Source organism: Pipistrellus hanaki (genome assembly GCF_964339955.1).
Source record: "Pipistrellus hanaki genome assembly, chromosome: 12".
In the NCBI taxonomy this organism is placed as follows: domain Eukaryota; kingdom Metazoa; phylum Chordata; class Mammalia; order Chiroptera; family Vespertilionidae; genus Pipistrellus; species Pipistrellus hanaki.
Genome location: NC_140514.1, coordinates 43,810,091 through 43,827,022, shown reverse-complemented (window position 1 = coordinate 43,827,022; position 16,932 = coordinate 43,810,091). Strand labels below are relative to the sequence as shown.

At 40.9% G+C, this 16,932-nt stretch overlaps 1 protein-coding gene across 1 annotated transcript; it reads right to left on the bottom strand.

Annotated features, from left to right (window-relative positions):
• Positions 1–6,427: 6,427 nt before the first annotated feature.
• On the bottom strand, positions 6,428–9,110 carry LOC311631096 (regenerating islet-derived protein 3-gamma-like). Its single transcript, XM_084900938.1, has 6 exons — positions 9,096–9,110; positions 8,732–8,818; positions 8,064–8,179; positions 7,735–7,872; positions 6,981–7,107; positions 6,428–6,699 (listed from the first exon to the last, which is right to left on the bottom strand). Exons 2-6 carry the CDS (start codon positions 8,805–8,807, stop codon positions 6,632–6,634), a joined length of 525 nt encoding a protein of 174 aa, XP_084757064.1. The 5' UTR covers positions 8,808–8,818; positions 9,096–9,110; the 3' UTR covers positions 6,428–6,631.
• Between the last annotated feature and the right edge of the window lie 7,822 nt (positions 9,111–16,932).

The window sequence follows — 16,932 nt, the reverse complement described above, 5'->3', positions numbered from 1 at the left end:
GGCTTCCCCAGGTCTCCATGTGGCCAGCTCTCTTTCAACAGCTAGGTCTAAGTTTAAATATCTTGGGGAGCTCTTCCCTGAGTCTGATGGGGATTCACAGTGCTGGGGAGGCCCTTTATAGCCCTATGGGGTACACCTGGCAATAGGTCACAGAACTAACAGAGGTCAGAATGGTAAGAGAGGTCATAGACGTAACCTAGCAACCCTTCGTGGTCAGCCAGGTGGGCCAACCTCCTAAGTTTTTCTTGTGTTGTTGTTGTTCAAAGTCAGTGAATAAACTTTTATTGATACCAACACACCCCAGGCCCTCTTCAGAAAGCGCACGTGGTGTGGCTCACCAAGAGGTTGTGCCCCTCAGTATCCAGGGGTTCTTGAAAGTGACAACTTGGTAATAGAGTTGGTTAGAGGAGCATGAGGGACTCAACTTGGCTGGCTGGCTTTGAGGCTGGAGGCAGGGACCAAAGGTCAAGTATTTTTGTGAGCCCCCAGGAAGCTGGGAGTGGCTTTGACAATAAGGGAATTGTCCCATATGCAATGGTTTCTGATACAAGGGCCTCCATTTGGGTTCCAGGGGGTGTGGCCAGCTTACAAACCACCACAGGCCCCTTGTCCAGTTCACCCCATGTCCCAAGGGAACCCCACCCTGATTGGGTACACCCTTCATTGCAAACCAGATGGCCCCCACCCATTCACCAGATGGCCCCCACCCATTACTCTTATAATAAAAGAGTGATTGACCATCACTCCAACACACAAGATGGCTGCCCTCATATGGTCAAAGATTCTGCCCCCATGTGGACAGAAGAAGGCTGCCACAAGATGGCCAATAGGAGAGGACAGATGGGAGGGACCAGGCCTGCAAGGGACAGCATTTGGGGGTAATCAAGCCTGCAGGAGAGGCCAGTTAAGGGTGACCAGGCTGTCAGAGGAGGGAAATTGGGGTTAACTAGGTCTGCAGGGAAGTGCAGTTGTGGGGGACCCAGTCATGCAGGGGAGAGCAGTTGGGGGCAAACAGGCTGGAAGGAGAGCAGTTAGGTGTAATCAGGCTGTCAGGGGAGTGGTTATGGGATGATCAGGCTGGCAGGCAGAAGCAGTTAAGGGGAATCAGGAAGGCAGGCAGGTGAGCAGTTGGGATCCAGCAGTTTTGGGTTGTGAGAGGGATGTCTGACTGCCTGTTTTACACCAATCCCCCTGGGGTCAGACCTAAATGGACAGTTGGACATCCCTTGAGGGGTCCCAGATTGGAGAGGGTACAGGCTGTGCTCAGGGACCTCCCCAACACCATCTGTGCATGAATTTCGTGCACTGGCCCTGTTGTTTTATTATAATTAGTCCTGGACCTTAGTAAGGTTGCATTGAGGTCATGTTGTCTTCCTCTGACTTTGCACCAAGAACTGGCTGGTTCTGAACGTAGGTGGTCCATGGCTGCTGGGCTGCCTTGTTGTGGGGTCGAATCCTGGGTTCAAAATAAGACCACCAGAGGCTGATGATTAATTAAAAAGCAGGCAAGGATTTATTTAAATATCTGGCCAGGACAGCCACGAGAGCACCACAGGCAGGTGGTCTCCACAGGACTGCACTGTTTCAGGGGTAGGCAATCCCTTTTCAAGGTTCAAACCACAGGAATTTTCCTTTGTTCTAAATTCTACATACTAAAGAATATATTCTAAAGACTGGGGTCAGCCCACAGGGTGGTTGCTAATCATATCCTGCTGGACATTTGAATGTGGCCCTATCTTGCGATAGCCGATAACACAGAAGCAGAGCTCAGAGGTTAGTCTCTAAAGGTTATCTAGAGTTTCTATCCCTGAAGCTACTGAGTCAGTGGGAATCGATCTCTTGTGGTCCTGGTCCCAGGCAAGGGAAAATTGCCTTAGCCTCCAGGTCTCCACCTGGAAGCTGAGGTTAGTATTCCGTGTTTAATCAGGCAGGAGCCAGACTTAGCAGGGTTAAAATTCAAACAGCAGTTTTTAGCAAAGTATGGTTGCTACTATATTTCACTGGGACCAGGCTATATTTAGGAGACCTTATGAATAAGTGAGAAGAGAAGGCAATAAAGATGAATTACACTGTGATATGGTAATACTTTCAAAAATAAAGATAAATTAAAAATAATTGCACTGAGATATAGACACTCTTCTATTTTACAAGCCCAGACCAGAACTCATCCCCAAAGGATGCTATCCTGCTTGGTCTACACTGTAGACTCTACAGCCTTCTACAGCTTGAGCTCATGAATCAGGGGTCAGTTTGTCTCACCAAAAGTTAGTGAGTGGGCAGGGTGCAGCTAACTCCTGACTCATCTTATACTGTAGCCTCCATTTTGTATAACTATGACACTGTGTAACTGGACCCTAGCCCTCACCCAACCAATCAGGGTCAGCCAAAGCAGTGACCTCACCACCCATCCCCCAGACCTCTATAAAACCCTTTGATCTGTTGAAGCTTGCTCTCTTTCCCCTCACCACTGCGTCGGTGTAAGTGGGGCAGAGCTCGGGCTAGCCCAATAAAGGCTTTTTGCTTTTGCATCGGATTCGGCTTCCTGGTGGTCTTTGGGGATCATGAAATCTGGGCATAACAGTTAGTACACCAGAACAATGCTTCTCAAACTTTTCTCCACATTTAAATCACCTGGAAATCTTGTTTAAATGAACATGATTCAATTCCTTGAACCTAAGATTCTGTATTTCTAACAAACTTATAAGTGATGCTAAGAAGACTATATTTAGAAGGTCAAAGCCTGGAGCATGCCCTTCTCACTAAGAATTTAAGGTCATGTCCTAGGCCAGTATTTTCCTGACAAAGATCAACTCAATCTTTATTGAACCTACTGACTTTCTGCATCTAAGATAACAGACCTGTGGAATGTCAGGGTAACTTGTAACTTTCCTTTGTCCGGACCCTTCAGGGCCCAAAAAGGGCACCAAGGTGGAGACCACAAATTCCCTCATTGTAAGTGTTACCCTGTTAATTGTTAACTATCCTGTACCCACCTAAGTAAAAGAAGCATGTGTCCATCATTTCACTTTTTATCCAATCCCAGAGGTTCCCCGCCCTCCTCTGAACAACCCAATGCTGAACTCTCTGTTACATACTGTGTATTTTCACTTGCAAGATTTGCTCCTCTGTTTTTTGCTATGTGCTACGTAAGCAGATATTTAATCTTAGATAACGTGACCAGATTTTAACATTGGTAAAGCGGGACACCATTGAGGGGGGTGTTCTTGATTAAAAATTTGGTCTATATGGAGCAACAAAAATTTTCATAGAACACAAAAATAGTATTGTAATATATATATATTTTTTAATGTCAACATAAGTACAATTTACAAATATAATAAATAAAAAAATTATGTATAGTATTATTTTATTCTTTGGCATATTTCTCATTTGAGTGAATTCTAACAACTGATCAGCAATGCGAACTTTGATAAGCAGTTCTCAATAATCAGTTCTCAACAATTATTTGTTATTATAATATTAAAGTTTAACATTATAGCCGGGACCGGTTTGGCTCAGTGGATAGAGCGTTGGCCTGCGGACTGAAAGGTCCTGGGTTCGATTCCGGTCAAGGGCATGTACCGTGGTTGCGGGCACATCCCCAGTGGGGGGTGTGCAAGAGGCAGCTGACCGATAATTCTCTCTCATCGATGTTTCTAACTCTCTATCCCTCTCTCTTCCTCTCTGTGAAAAATCAATAAAAAATATATTTTTAAAAAAGTTTAACATTATAAAATTAACAAAAATAATATAAATAGCCACATGGCCGCTGAAAACCGTATATTTCCTTCCCATTCTCCCGCTGTTCCCTAGCTTGTCGTGCATTCTTTCCCCAAATCGGGCTTTTATAAACCACTGTGGGACGCGGGACAACTTGTTAAAAATGGGGACTGTCCCGCCCAAAGCGGGACATCTGGTCACCTTAATCTTAGAGGATGTAGGGATAGATTAAACTTTTTCCTAATATTTTTTCCCAACCATTTCTGTTTATAGAAGCAGCCAGCTCATGCTTCTAATTTTCCTTAGTTCTAGTCTCTGGGCTGGCCCAACTCTCCCTCTAGTGGCCACTTGTTTAATCTTCCTACAGTTACCTAAAAGCTAAAGGCCAGTGATTTTCAACCTTTTTCATCAGATGGCACACAGAAACTCATTACTAAAATTCTGTGGCACTCCAAAAATATGTTATATTTTTTTGTTGATCTAACAAAAATTAGATATAATTTTGATTCACTCACACTGGACAGCTATCATTGTGTTGGCTGTTGTCATTTTCTTATTTGACATTCTAAGGGCAAAAAGGTCAATGGCCCTGACTAAATAGTGAGGTAGGTGTTTCATGTTTAAAATTTCTTGCAGCACCACCAGGGTGCCATGGCACACTAGTTGAAAATCACCGCTTTAGACTAGTGTCATTCAAAACTTGGACTGCTATTTATAATAAAAACTACCTTTTAAATCTCAACTCTGTTCACATACACATATATAACTAAAATAAAAGTTTCAAAAAATAATATTTTCTGGCTTTCTGTGGACTTTTCTATTCTGGTCTCCTTTCATTTATGTTAGTTTAACCACTAAGTGGATTTAATAATTTCAAACACCAGTAATTTGCAACACATTAGACTACTATTAAAACTGAATTTATCTTGTTATCTACTAAAAGGTATTTTTCCCAAATAGGGATACACACACAGCTGTAACCAACGTCCTGATAAGCTGCCCGCCCTATTCCTTTCTTTTATTTTCATACATTTGCTTACAAAGACTTGGAAAATCCCTGCAGTAAGGAAACCTGCTTCACTTTGCAGAACTTAGTGTTTTCTTAATCTAACTATTGAATGAGTATTCCCAAAGTATACATAAGCAACAAAATTAAACAGTTTATGAGTAGCTTCTGAATTATGGGTAATTCTGCTTTAAACTGAGGAAGAAATCCACAAACAAATGCAGGTGCCAAATGCACAATAAACTGTAGCAGAGATCTGAGGGGCTGGTGTGCAGTGACCCTCCTGCAGTGCACTTTAAAAACCATGGAAGATGAATAGACAAATCTGATGTCGTGGTAGGAAATTTGGAGGTCAAGAGGGAAGAACTCTTCTCAAGCTAAACGGGGTGAGCAAGTGGCAATCAGGACATTCAGAAATAGGGTCCCTTAGTTTACTTCTTCTCCAGATATCCAGATGCTTTTTTTGCACCTGCTATTACTAAATGGTTGTCTCCCAAAATCTAGAAGGAGGGTAAAATCAATGCAAGAGGGGTCACCAGAGGCCCAGAAGTTTGTGGGTATGTGCTGATTTAATTCAGGGGGAAAAATTGCCTAGTTCATTGGTTCACAGGGACTGGCAGAATAATGACAGGATAAATACATAGTTCTCAAAAACAGTTGAAGAGTGCATACATGCTATGAAAGTGGTGAGAGCAATAGTCAGCTGGACAAGTCCTGGAAGTCTGCAGGAAGCATATATGGTACCTGAGCAACATGGCATTATCCCAGAAAGAGAGTCTATGTCAGAAAAGAAGCCAAGGTCAGAATGAGACAGTTAAGTCTTGTTCACTGCAGTGAAATTCTGTTAGGGTGCCTTCCTGCCCCCCTTTTTCTAAGAACTGGGTCTCATCCTCAGATCCTACTCAAGAGGTTAGTGTAGCTCCCATAATAACACCACGTGACTTCTAATATTCCTTTCTTCTGCTGATTGAACTGGTACTGGGGTGAATACCAAGTTCTAGCTAGAATACACAGATTTTCTCCTGAAAATGAACTTGTTCATTGAGGATATAGTTAATCTTTTGAGTTCACGATGTAAGCCCCTTTTCATGTTCTGTTGAAATCAGCTTGCAAACATTTTGTTGAGGATCCTTACTACTATAATTATCAGGGACATTATCCTACAGTTTCCTTTACCTGGGGCATCTTTTTCTGGACAGATTTCAAAATGATTACTTTTCTCTTCATCACAAGAATCTGGTGGGGTTCTAGAATTAAAAACCATGGAAGAGTGGCAACCTCCCTATGACTGCAGACTCCTGCAGTTTCACACTCTCAAACCCCAGTCCACCCTCAGCATCCCACAATGTGTCACAAATCTATCTTATAAAGAGGGAATATGCTAATTGACCCTTATCACATCACAAAGATGGTGGTGCCCACAGCCAATAAGGAGGGAATATGCTAATTGACTGCCATGCCCTCAAAGATGGTGGTGCCCAGGGCCACAAGATGGTGGCACCCAGTTCCTTCAGCCCCACACACAACCAAAATCCTATGTGAGCAGTGCCTTCATACTCATCACAAATTCACTGTGGGAATGTACATTAATCATTTTCCCAGGGGCCTGAATGAAATGAAACAAAGGCAACACTTAGATTTTTCCTCACACCCAATAATTTCTCAGTTTTGCTATGAGACTGGAACACAAAGGCACACAAGTATTAAGTAAAACATTTATTGTGACTCTCTGAGACATAAGGCTATTGGGCATTCAAAGCTTGAAATTAAGGGGAGGAGGAGGGAAGGTCGTAAAAGAAGAGGTCAGGTTTGAGAATGTGGGGAAAATATCCCTTTTTGGGGTGGGTCTTCACATGGTTCCACGATGAGCTGCATCCCAACTCAGGCTGCTGACTCCCACCTGACTTAACCCTTGAACTTACAGACATAGGGTAACTTCTCATAACAGTTATAATCTTGCCATAACAGATATCCTGGGGAAAGAGAAGAGATAAAGTGAATGGGGCTGTTGGATCTTGTGACCCAAAAGAAGACATCCCAGACTCTGGCCTAGGGTTCAAAGCCCTGCCCTCATTGTCACCAGGGACCCACTCTGGGGAAAGGAGACTCAATGGAAGGAGAGATGAGAGCAGGTGGGAGAAGACAAACATACATTGCCTTTCCTAGTTGAGGAGGGTTCCCTGAAGTACAGACCCAGAAATGGAAGATGAAGGGATAGAAAGGCTAGCAAGAAGGGAGCCCCTGTGTCTCTTACCTGAGTTTTGAGACAGGCTCCCACAATGGCCAGGGTTTGGGATGCTGGCGGGGTCTTTCTCCCAGGCAAAGTAATCCATCACATCTCTATTACTCCACTCCCATCCACCGGCATTGGGCTCAAGGCCCTAGAAAGCAGAGAATGGAGCCAGGTAAGGTTGAATGGCTATTGGAATTTTTGCATAACCCACTCTGGTGGGCGTTTAATCCCCTCCTAAACAGGCTGGCATTTGGTCTGTTATTCCAGATGTTGCCACAGAGCTCTCCACTGGGAAATTCTCCCTAACAACTTGCTCTTACTGAAAAAATCTCAAAGCCATAATCACAAACACCAATGGTATCCTAAGAGTAACATGTTATTGGCTGGACAATAATGGGTGCATTTGAAATTATCCTTTGAACCTCAAAGATAACGTCTATTCTATAGGGGAAAATGCATCTTGTTTTCATTTAGGATTCTGTCAGGACACTATGTGTAGGCTCAGTAAACTCAGAGAACTGAATTGCAAAACTTCGTGCGCCAATGTTGTAAAGAGCTTCATAAGAGATAGATATTTTTTCAACTGTAAATGAGGATCCTTCACAAAACTCAGCTCTTCTCTTGGCCTTAAGGTCCTACCTTTATCACAAATAAGCCATAGAATCTCTGAGCACCAGGGCTCTCTAGCATATTTCCCACAGAGGCACATGGGACAGGGAGGAGGCCTGGGTAACAATAGCAGCTAAAAGGTAACAGACAGGAGATGTTATCACACCTCTGTGGGATCATGGAGCCCAATCCAGATGTAATAGCAGGTGTTCAAATTTTTCTTGACCAGAGAGGCCAAGAAGTTTGCCTCAGCTCCACTGAGCACAGATGCAAGAGATCCTGAAGGTCGCTTCTGACAGGCCAACTGTGTGGGGAAGATAAACAATGAGAAAGAGCTTGAAATGTCAGCGGGGAAGCTAATGTAGGAGAGAAGAGGTGTGTGTGCAAAAGATGAGGGTGCTGACTCTCACCCCCAAGACATTCTAGAGAATGCAGACCCCTGTCCCATCAAATGTTTTTTCCTTATCACCTCTTATTATAAATGCATCTACTCACATCCGCATCAATCCAGGTTTTTGGTGTCCTAAACAAGGCATAGCAGTGGGAGCCAAAGGCATAAGAGCCTCTGGGACAGCTGATTTTGGGGAGAAACTCCTCCTTGGTATCTTCACCTGGGGAGGAAGGGCATAAAGGAGAGGGATGGAGGGAAATGAAGAGTGTAAATGGTTGTTGGAAAGTGACCTTGAGGAGTATCTGTGAGGCAAAGTGCTAGGGGAAGTGACACCAACTCCTGACTCCCTCACCTGGATAGCTTGATCTCAAACCAGCCTCATTAAATGAAGGACCATCTCTTTCTGTTTTACTCTTCCCCTTTATTGAAATGTCCAACACTTCCCCCACTCTGAGATGACTGTTCTCACACTGGGTCCTTCAATCATTCTTGTGCATATCTCACCACTGACCCTTCATGTTTTCTCTCTTCACCTGTCAATAAAAATTAAAGTCCACTCACAAAATGAAAATATCCTTTGTTAAAGGACCACTGTGGTGCCTCCCACCCTGAGTTGGCCTGAAGGAGGGAGTGATGATGGAGGAGTTGCAGACAGTTTCACTTGGTGAGGCTCTTCCTCACCATGGCCCCATGGGTCACACAGGAGGCTTCCTGGTCTTGTTGGTTCTGAGCATTCCCCGGGAACCCAGTGCTACAGGCAGAGAAAGCTCACCTTGCACCTGAGATAGGAGCATCAGGCAGGAGAGCAGCAGCCAGGACATTCTGGGCAGGGCCATGGGAGGCAGCATCGTGTTTCTGACTTGAAGAAGCAATCAAAGATCATTAATGAAGTATGATGGGAGAGAGGGCAATCAGAGAACCCTCTGTTCTCTATCTTGTCTGTCTTTTAGCTAGTTCCCTATGAGTAAATTGAACTTGAAGACATCTTTCCCCATGTGATTCTGGAAATAATTGGGGAATCTGTACACCCTACTTCCCTTGAGACCAATGTTTGTTGAAGTCTAGAATCCTCCTTTTCCCAAATGTCTGAGGTGAACCCTTGCCATGGCTCTCACCTTCTCTCAGCTCCCACTTACCTGTTTTGCAGGTATCTGTGATGGTTGGTCAAGTCAGAAAAGACTAGGCTTTTATAAGGGGGTCTGAGGGTGGGGCCTGGAAGGAGAGGGATAGCGAGAAAGGCTTGCATTGCTTCAAGGAGGTTTATGCTCTGGGTTACAGCCTCTTCCTGGCAATGATCAGAGCTTTCCTTAGGAACAGGTGAAGTTGGGACTTTATCATCCCATTCCCGGATTTCTTGATCTGCAAAACTTCTGGGAATGAAGGCAGCTCTTGGCACAAATACACGATTTAGAAAATGTGTCATTGGGTAGATAAGGAAAATGTCAATAGTGTGTTTTTTAGAAACCTTGGCATATGTATATATATGTTATATATATATATATATATATATATATATATATATATATAGCATATGTGTAGATATGTTATATATATATATATATATATATATATATATATATATATTCTGTATATGGAAGTGCAATTAAAATACAAATAAAGTTTTCTTGATAATTTCATAAACTAATTTAAACATTCAGAGGGAAAAACAAAGGACCATGGATAGTCAACAAATTTCTGAAGATAAACAATGAGGTAAGGAATTTTTTGACAATACAGAAGGCTTTTTATTATAAAGTAATACAGATATGGGGATAGCAAATTTGACCAGCCTGAGTGGCTCAGGAAAGCAAGGCAAAATCTGCAATGCCATTTAACTTAGCCTCACATGTTGCCCATGGCCATTTCTGCAGTATCATGATGGTAAAATGTGTCAGCCTATCTGAAATAGCAAGAAATTACACAGCATGAGAGTGTGAATACTGAGAAGTAGGGAACATTGGTGTTATCTTTATAGCTTGCTACCAGAGTTGGAACCTGGTACTTTATCAGTCATGGGTCTGAAGTTCTGTGTAAGCATTTTGGTTCTTTTTTCTTTTCTCTGTCTCCTAGGAGATCCTTCTGAATCTATGTGAGACATACCATTTGTATGTGGGAGGAGGAGCGTCACTTGGTTTCATCCAGTAGCTCTCAAACTTCTAATAAACATGAATGTAGATGGCAGTAGGGGTCAAAGTGTTTATCTCCTACTTGCTAAATAATCTGATTCCTAGAGCCCTACCCAGTCTAAATGTTCAGTTGACAACTGATTTATTGTCACTCTCCTGTTTAAAACCTTTTCATGGTTCCTTTATTATGGACTCTCGATTACTTCTTGCTGTACACGAACCATTTCAAAGTTAGGAGATTAAAGTAACAATTTATTATCATTTTGCATGGTGCTGTGAGTTGACTGGGTTTACGTATATGGTTTCTCCTTGGGGTTTCTCATGCAGAAAGTGGCTGAATCTTTAATCATCTGAAGGATCAAATGAACTGGACCTCAAAGATGATGACACATGAGTGGCCGTTGAAGCTAACTATTGTCTGAGGGCTCAGTTGGGGCTGTAGCCCTCAGTTGACATGTAGCTTAGATTTCTTATCACACAGAAGTGTCAGGATAGCATGATTTCTTTCATTGTTGGTCAGATGGCAAAGTCCTCTTAGAATAGGGTAAGAAATGTCATAATGCTTTCCCATCGTACTCTATTGGTCAAGCCTGAGTTTGTATTCATGAAGAACATGATGCACACATCGTGTTTATTTAAAAATTAATCTATTTATTCACAATGGTTTAGATAATTATAGCAGTTGCCTTTAATTGCATAATACCTTAAAAGGTTTATGAGACTTGGATCTTGATGTTATTTCTTCCATTTAATGTGTCATTTTGAATAAATGACTTTATCTTTCCCTCCTTGCCTCTGTGTTTCTTATGTTTTCAATGAGGATGCTGGCCATAGAGGTCTCAGAGGTACATTCTATAATCCTACTATTATTGGCTGGAATGCTGGAATATCAGGAATGTGTATCAAGAAACACTCTGGAAAATAGTTACTGAGCCCATATTAAAATCTCAGATAGTCTTTAGGAAGGCCACCTTTTTTATCTTATTGCACCAGAGGGATTATTTGTGAGCAAGTGTGGAGAAAAGTACACTACCAGAAAACCTATATGGAAATGGAGCCATTGCAGAGAATTTTCACTATATTATTGAGGTAGATGGTTACTACTTGGCTATTAGAAACAACTGATTTCCAAAATGAAAACACATAAGCTAGGAGCTCCTTGCATATCTGCATAAAATATTATACTTAAAGAATCAGCTCATCATATTTTCAATTCAATTTCTTTATTCAAAGTTTAATACTTTGTTAAATTCTGTGAGCTTGGCCCCTATGGTGTTTGAGAAGAAAGAGCACTTTGCTTAAAGAAATTCATATGGCTACTGGCACATGTATGAAAAATGATCAGGGAAGAATTCAGCTATTAAAATATCATATTCCTTCAGAAAATCTTTTTAAAACAATAAGGCTCCATATGTGCTGTTTCTAAGTACTCTTGTTCTACGAGTTAATGTGAGTATAGTAGGGAGACTGTGTACATTAATACTGACATTTGAGCTAAATCAAAGAACAGAATAGGGTCCACATGTTGATGCAGCAATAGGTTCTATGAAAGAGAATGTTCTGAAGGTCAATTTTTAGAAAGCAGTTTACTAAAAGAAAAGGAAAAAGGAAATCGAAGGATTAAGTGCAGGAAGCAAACATCGGGTAATCTGAAATTCTTCAGATATCTGATTTTGTCGGTTAGGAGATATCTGATTTGACGGTTAGCTAGAACTCAGAGTGAAAGCAAGTTTTGCTCCTTAATCTCTTATTTCATGGTCTGGAGTGGAAAGAAGAGGACTTTTATAGAAAATACTACTCAGGCTGAAACTGGTTTGCTCAGTGGATAGAGCGTCAGCCTGTGGACTGAAAGGTCCCAGGTTCGATTCCGTCAAGGGCATGTACCTTGGTTGCGAGCACATCCCAGTAGGGGGTGTGCAAGAGGCAGCTGATTGATAATTCTCTCTCATCGATGTTTCTAACTTTCTATCCCTCCCTCTTCCTCTCTGTAAAAAAATCAATGAAATATATTAAAAAAAAAAAAAGAAAAAAAAGAAAATACTACTCAAATCCCAGTGCATAACATCAAAAGCTTTTCTTTTTCATATTTTTTTTTTCTCTTATAGATCAACCTTTGTTGCTTAGGGGGGAATGGAGACATGAATAAAATTCTATTTTAACTGAAGGGACAACCAAGAGTTAGGCCAAATTAAAATGTAGACACCAACCTGAGTATTAGCTAGAAATGGAATAGTAGGTAAGGAAGGTAAAATAATTGAATACCCCAAACTATTGGTCAAGCCTGTGTTTGTATTCATGAAGAACAGAAGCACGCATCATGTTTATTTAAAAATTAATCTATTTATTCACAATGATATAGATAATTATACCATTTGCTTTTAATTGCATAATACCATAAAGGTTTAGGAGACTTGGATCTTGGATCTAGACAGAAGAGGAATGGTGTGTCTCAAAGCTGAGATTGATCCAAGACGACTGAAGATAGTCAAAGAGCAGAACTTTCTGAATACAGATTCAAGAGGACATACTCTCAAGAATGGTGAGAATGATGCTTTCAGCCTTCAGAGGGAATTAGATGACTCAATCAGACTAGGGAGCCTGGGTGTGTGGAGTAAAGAAACATGGGGTTGGGATTCCCAATAGGATTCTTAGGCTGGAAATTATCTGAGAGAATATGAATGTTTCAAAGTTATGGTGCTCACTTTCCTTTATTTGAGAAGTTCCCAGAGCCTCCAGATACCCATGCTTATTTGTCGCCATGCCAGCCCAGATAGTGGGTTAGTGGAAAGAATAATTAGTGAGGTATAGTGATTAAAGGTTGGGCTCTCAAGTCAGACAGACCCATCTCAGCAGGTTGGGGTGGCAATTAAACAAAATAACGAATGAATATCGTTAAACATGATGCTGGATACATATAGTCACACAGTAAATGACAGCTAATAATAACATTATCTTCAGTGCCTGATAGTGTCTTAATAGATTCTCAATAATTTTCACTGGAATAACATACACGCATAAATATGGTGTCAAGAGGTAAGCCATGGAGCAGTGAATCCTCTGAATTATTCATGTAGCTCACCTACAAGTTGATCTGACTTTTAACAATGTTCTCTTGAGAACTTCAAGCTAGCAATGCTGCCCAGCCTCTTGTTTTCTCTGCATAGCGTTAAGTGCAATGAAATGGTCTTTATTTTTAAAAGGTGATCAGATGTTACTAATTTAGGAAAGCACTTTCCTCATAAATTCAGTCACCATGGAATTGCCAATGAATTTGTGCAGATACTCATCTGATTATAGGAACCAGTTACTCAGCACTACTGGTAATTTTGTGCCTAGCACTGAACCAAGCACTCTACATAAATTATCGTATTTAATATCCAGATTGTCATTATGAGACAGCTATGCTTACGTTGTTTTTCACACAAGAAAATGAAACTTTGCAGAGGTTGAACTTGGTTGTGATTCCTCTTTAGAAAGAGGATTAAAACCCAAACACTAAAGCTGTGGTCTTAATCAATGTTATTCACTTCTGGAGGAAAGATATTTTTTCCTAGAAAAAAAAAATAGAGTATTGGCCTTTGCTGCAAGACCATTAACTTCTGCACTATGTGAGAGGAATGTTTTTTCTAAGATATTTAATTTACCATTGGGATAGATCTGACATTTAGAAGACCCGAGCCCAGAAAATCAGATTTCTGATATAATATGTTCATGGAGAGGATTGAAATTCTGTGACCTATGGCCATGTGTGGTTATTTGATAAGCTGCATTAACCTAATGGACACTAAGAAAAAGAATGTGTTTAATAGAGTTAACAGATCCTCTTTATGTACACAAGTACAATACTAACAATTCCGTTTCCAGACAAGCACTGATATTGTTCCCGTAGCTATAATAAATCATGCAAATGCTGTGAGCTCCAACTTCTCTTTGATTGAGACAATTGTCTAAATTGCCAATTCCTTCCATTATTTCTGGCATTCAGCAGCATTGAGTTAAATTCTGAAAAGATCCAATTAATCGCTCTTTGACATGATAGGTTTTTGAAAGGTTTCAACTGAGTTGATGGATTCACTAATTTTAAAACATCTTATTTGCTTTCTGCTAATGGAATTTTCAGCAGGTGATTGGTTACCTATTCTAACCCTCATGCAGAGTTTAAATGCCATTTTATACAAAGATATTTACTGCACGTAATATTGGTCTAATTAATTTTGGAGAGCAAGCAGAAATTGCTCTAAATTATTCTTGTCTGCAGTTGCACCATTGGCCTTGAAAATGCCATTGGGATTTCATGGTAATGCATGTGTAGTCACATGTGTGAATTTAGGTGCACATGTATGTGTACATAGGTTCAGAATAGTGATCTTGCTTTGCAAAACTGAAGACATGTATTCCAAGATTCTTTTTCAGGTGGAATCTTTTCCCACAATTGTTCCAGCTGTGGATAATATTGGGTCGGCAACTAAGTAATTGCGGGTTTCACACATATATGGCTTCAGTTGAATTTTTAGGTTTGCAGACATAGTACAAATGTAAAACACATTTTGTTATTTGATAGTTGGCTATTCAGCTGTTAATCAGTAAAAAAATTTTTTGATCTGTTTTGTAGTTTTCGTTTGGCATTCGTTGAAAATGGAAAATCAAAAGGAACATTTTCGTCATATTTTGCTTTTTTATTTCCGCAAAGGGAAAAACGCATCGCAAGCTCATAAAAAGTTATGTGCTGTTTATGGTGACGAAGCCTTAAAAGAACGGCAGTGTCAAAATTGGTTTGCCAAATTTCGTTCTGGTGATTTTTCACTCAAAGATGAAAAATGCTCTGGTCGTCCAGTTGGAAGTTGATGACGCCCTAATCAAAGCAATAATCAATTTGGACTGTCACAGTACAACACGTGAGATTGCAGAGAAGCTTCATGTATCACATACATGCATTGAAAATCACTTAAAACAACTTGGCTATGTTCAAAAACTCGATATATGGGTTCCTCACGAACTGAAAGAATCACAGTTAACGCAACGCATTAGCAGCTGCGATTTGCTAAAGAAACGTAATGAAAATGATCCATTTTTAAAACGACTGATAACTGGCGATGAAAAATGGGTTGTTTACAACAATATCAAGCGGAAAAGATCATGGAGCAGGCCAGGTGAACCAACTCAAACAACATCAAAAGCTGATATTCATCAAAAGAAGGTTTTGTTATCAGTTTGGTGGGATTACAAAGGAATTGTCTACTTTGAACTCTTACTACCCAACCAAACGATCAATTCTGATGTCTACATTGAACAACTAACGAAATGAAACAATGCAGTTGAAGAAAAGCGGCCCGAATTGACAAATCGAAAAGGTGTTGTATTCCATCATGACAATGCAAGGCCACACACATCTTTGGTCACTCGGCAAAAATTAATGGAGCTTGGTTGGGATGTTTTGCCACATCCACCATATAGTCCTGACCTTGCACCATCTGATTACTTTTTGTTTCGATCTTTACAAAACTCCTTGAATGGTAAAAATTTCAATAATGATGATGATGTCAAATCGTACCTGATTCAGTTTTTTGCTAATAAAAACCAGAAGTTTTTTGAACGTGGGATTATGATGCTGCCTGAAAGATGGCAAAAGGTCATTGATCAAAATGGGCAATACATTACAGAATAAAGTTATTTAGTTCCATGAAAAAATTGTCTTTGATTTTCTTTAAAAAATCCGCACTTACTTAGTTGCCGACCCAATACAAGAGCTTGACTGCAGTGTATTCTAGAAAATCCTTCTGGAGTGGGATGGTATGCTAATTAGCATATCTAAAGAGCACAGAGAAAACTCAATAAGAGGACAGCCTTCCAAATTCAGAACAATAAGTGCGAGGGATGGGCACAAACAGAAATGCATTAGATACAGCTTTCTTCAGCCAAAGGGATGGACTGAGGATAAATGTCAAGGTCTGGGAGCTATAGTGGTTTCAGGCCTCAGCCATTTGTCTGGAATTTGGGGGATCTGAGACAATACAAGAAAATATCAAGAGTCTTGGGGAATGGCGCTGTTGGTTGTAAAGGGTAGATTTGCAAAACTGGGTTATCGACCCCTGATGAACTCATGTGCAAACCATAAAACAAAGGCTGGAACTCAGGCAAGCTGAGTAGGCTGATAGTATGAGAGTGATTCGTCTCAGGGAAACCTGGGGATCTAGTCCAAGTTCAGTAGCCTCTAGGCTGGAAGCATGAAGCGTGAACTCAGATTCCATAAGAGAGTGGGTAGATCTACTAAAACACTGGCCACTTTTGATTGACTGTGTGGTTTCAGCAACACTGGCCACTTTTGATTGGCTGTGTGGTCTACATGAATGGAACCAGTGTGGAGAAAATGATACTTAAACCTACCGTATTTTCTCCAACTTCAAGCATTTGATTCAGGTCCCTCCTTCATAATGAAGCACACATCTTCTTCTTCTTCCTTTATACACCCTCCAGTTTATTTCTACTTATCACTGAGGCCCCTGCTTAAACATCACTTCTTCCTTTCCAGAAGTCCTTTCTTGAAATCCTGTCTAGACTGGCTTCTTCTGCTCTTTGTTCATTAGTTACCTATGCTTATTTCCCCTCTAGGCTATAGGCTAGTGAAGGAAGAGACTAGTTTTCTTGCCTACTGCTATATCTCAATCCTTAACAGTGGATCGGGTCTGAGTCTGAGCCAACAGAGACTCACAGTAAAGGGATTTTTCTCAAAGCCATGTGACTATAATTATTGGAGCCGAGGCTCAAACCCAGGTTTCCTGACTTCTAATCTGGTGGGGTTTTGGTCTAGATAGTACAAAAGAATTCTGCAGTGAAAGACTGGTGTTCT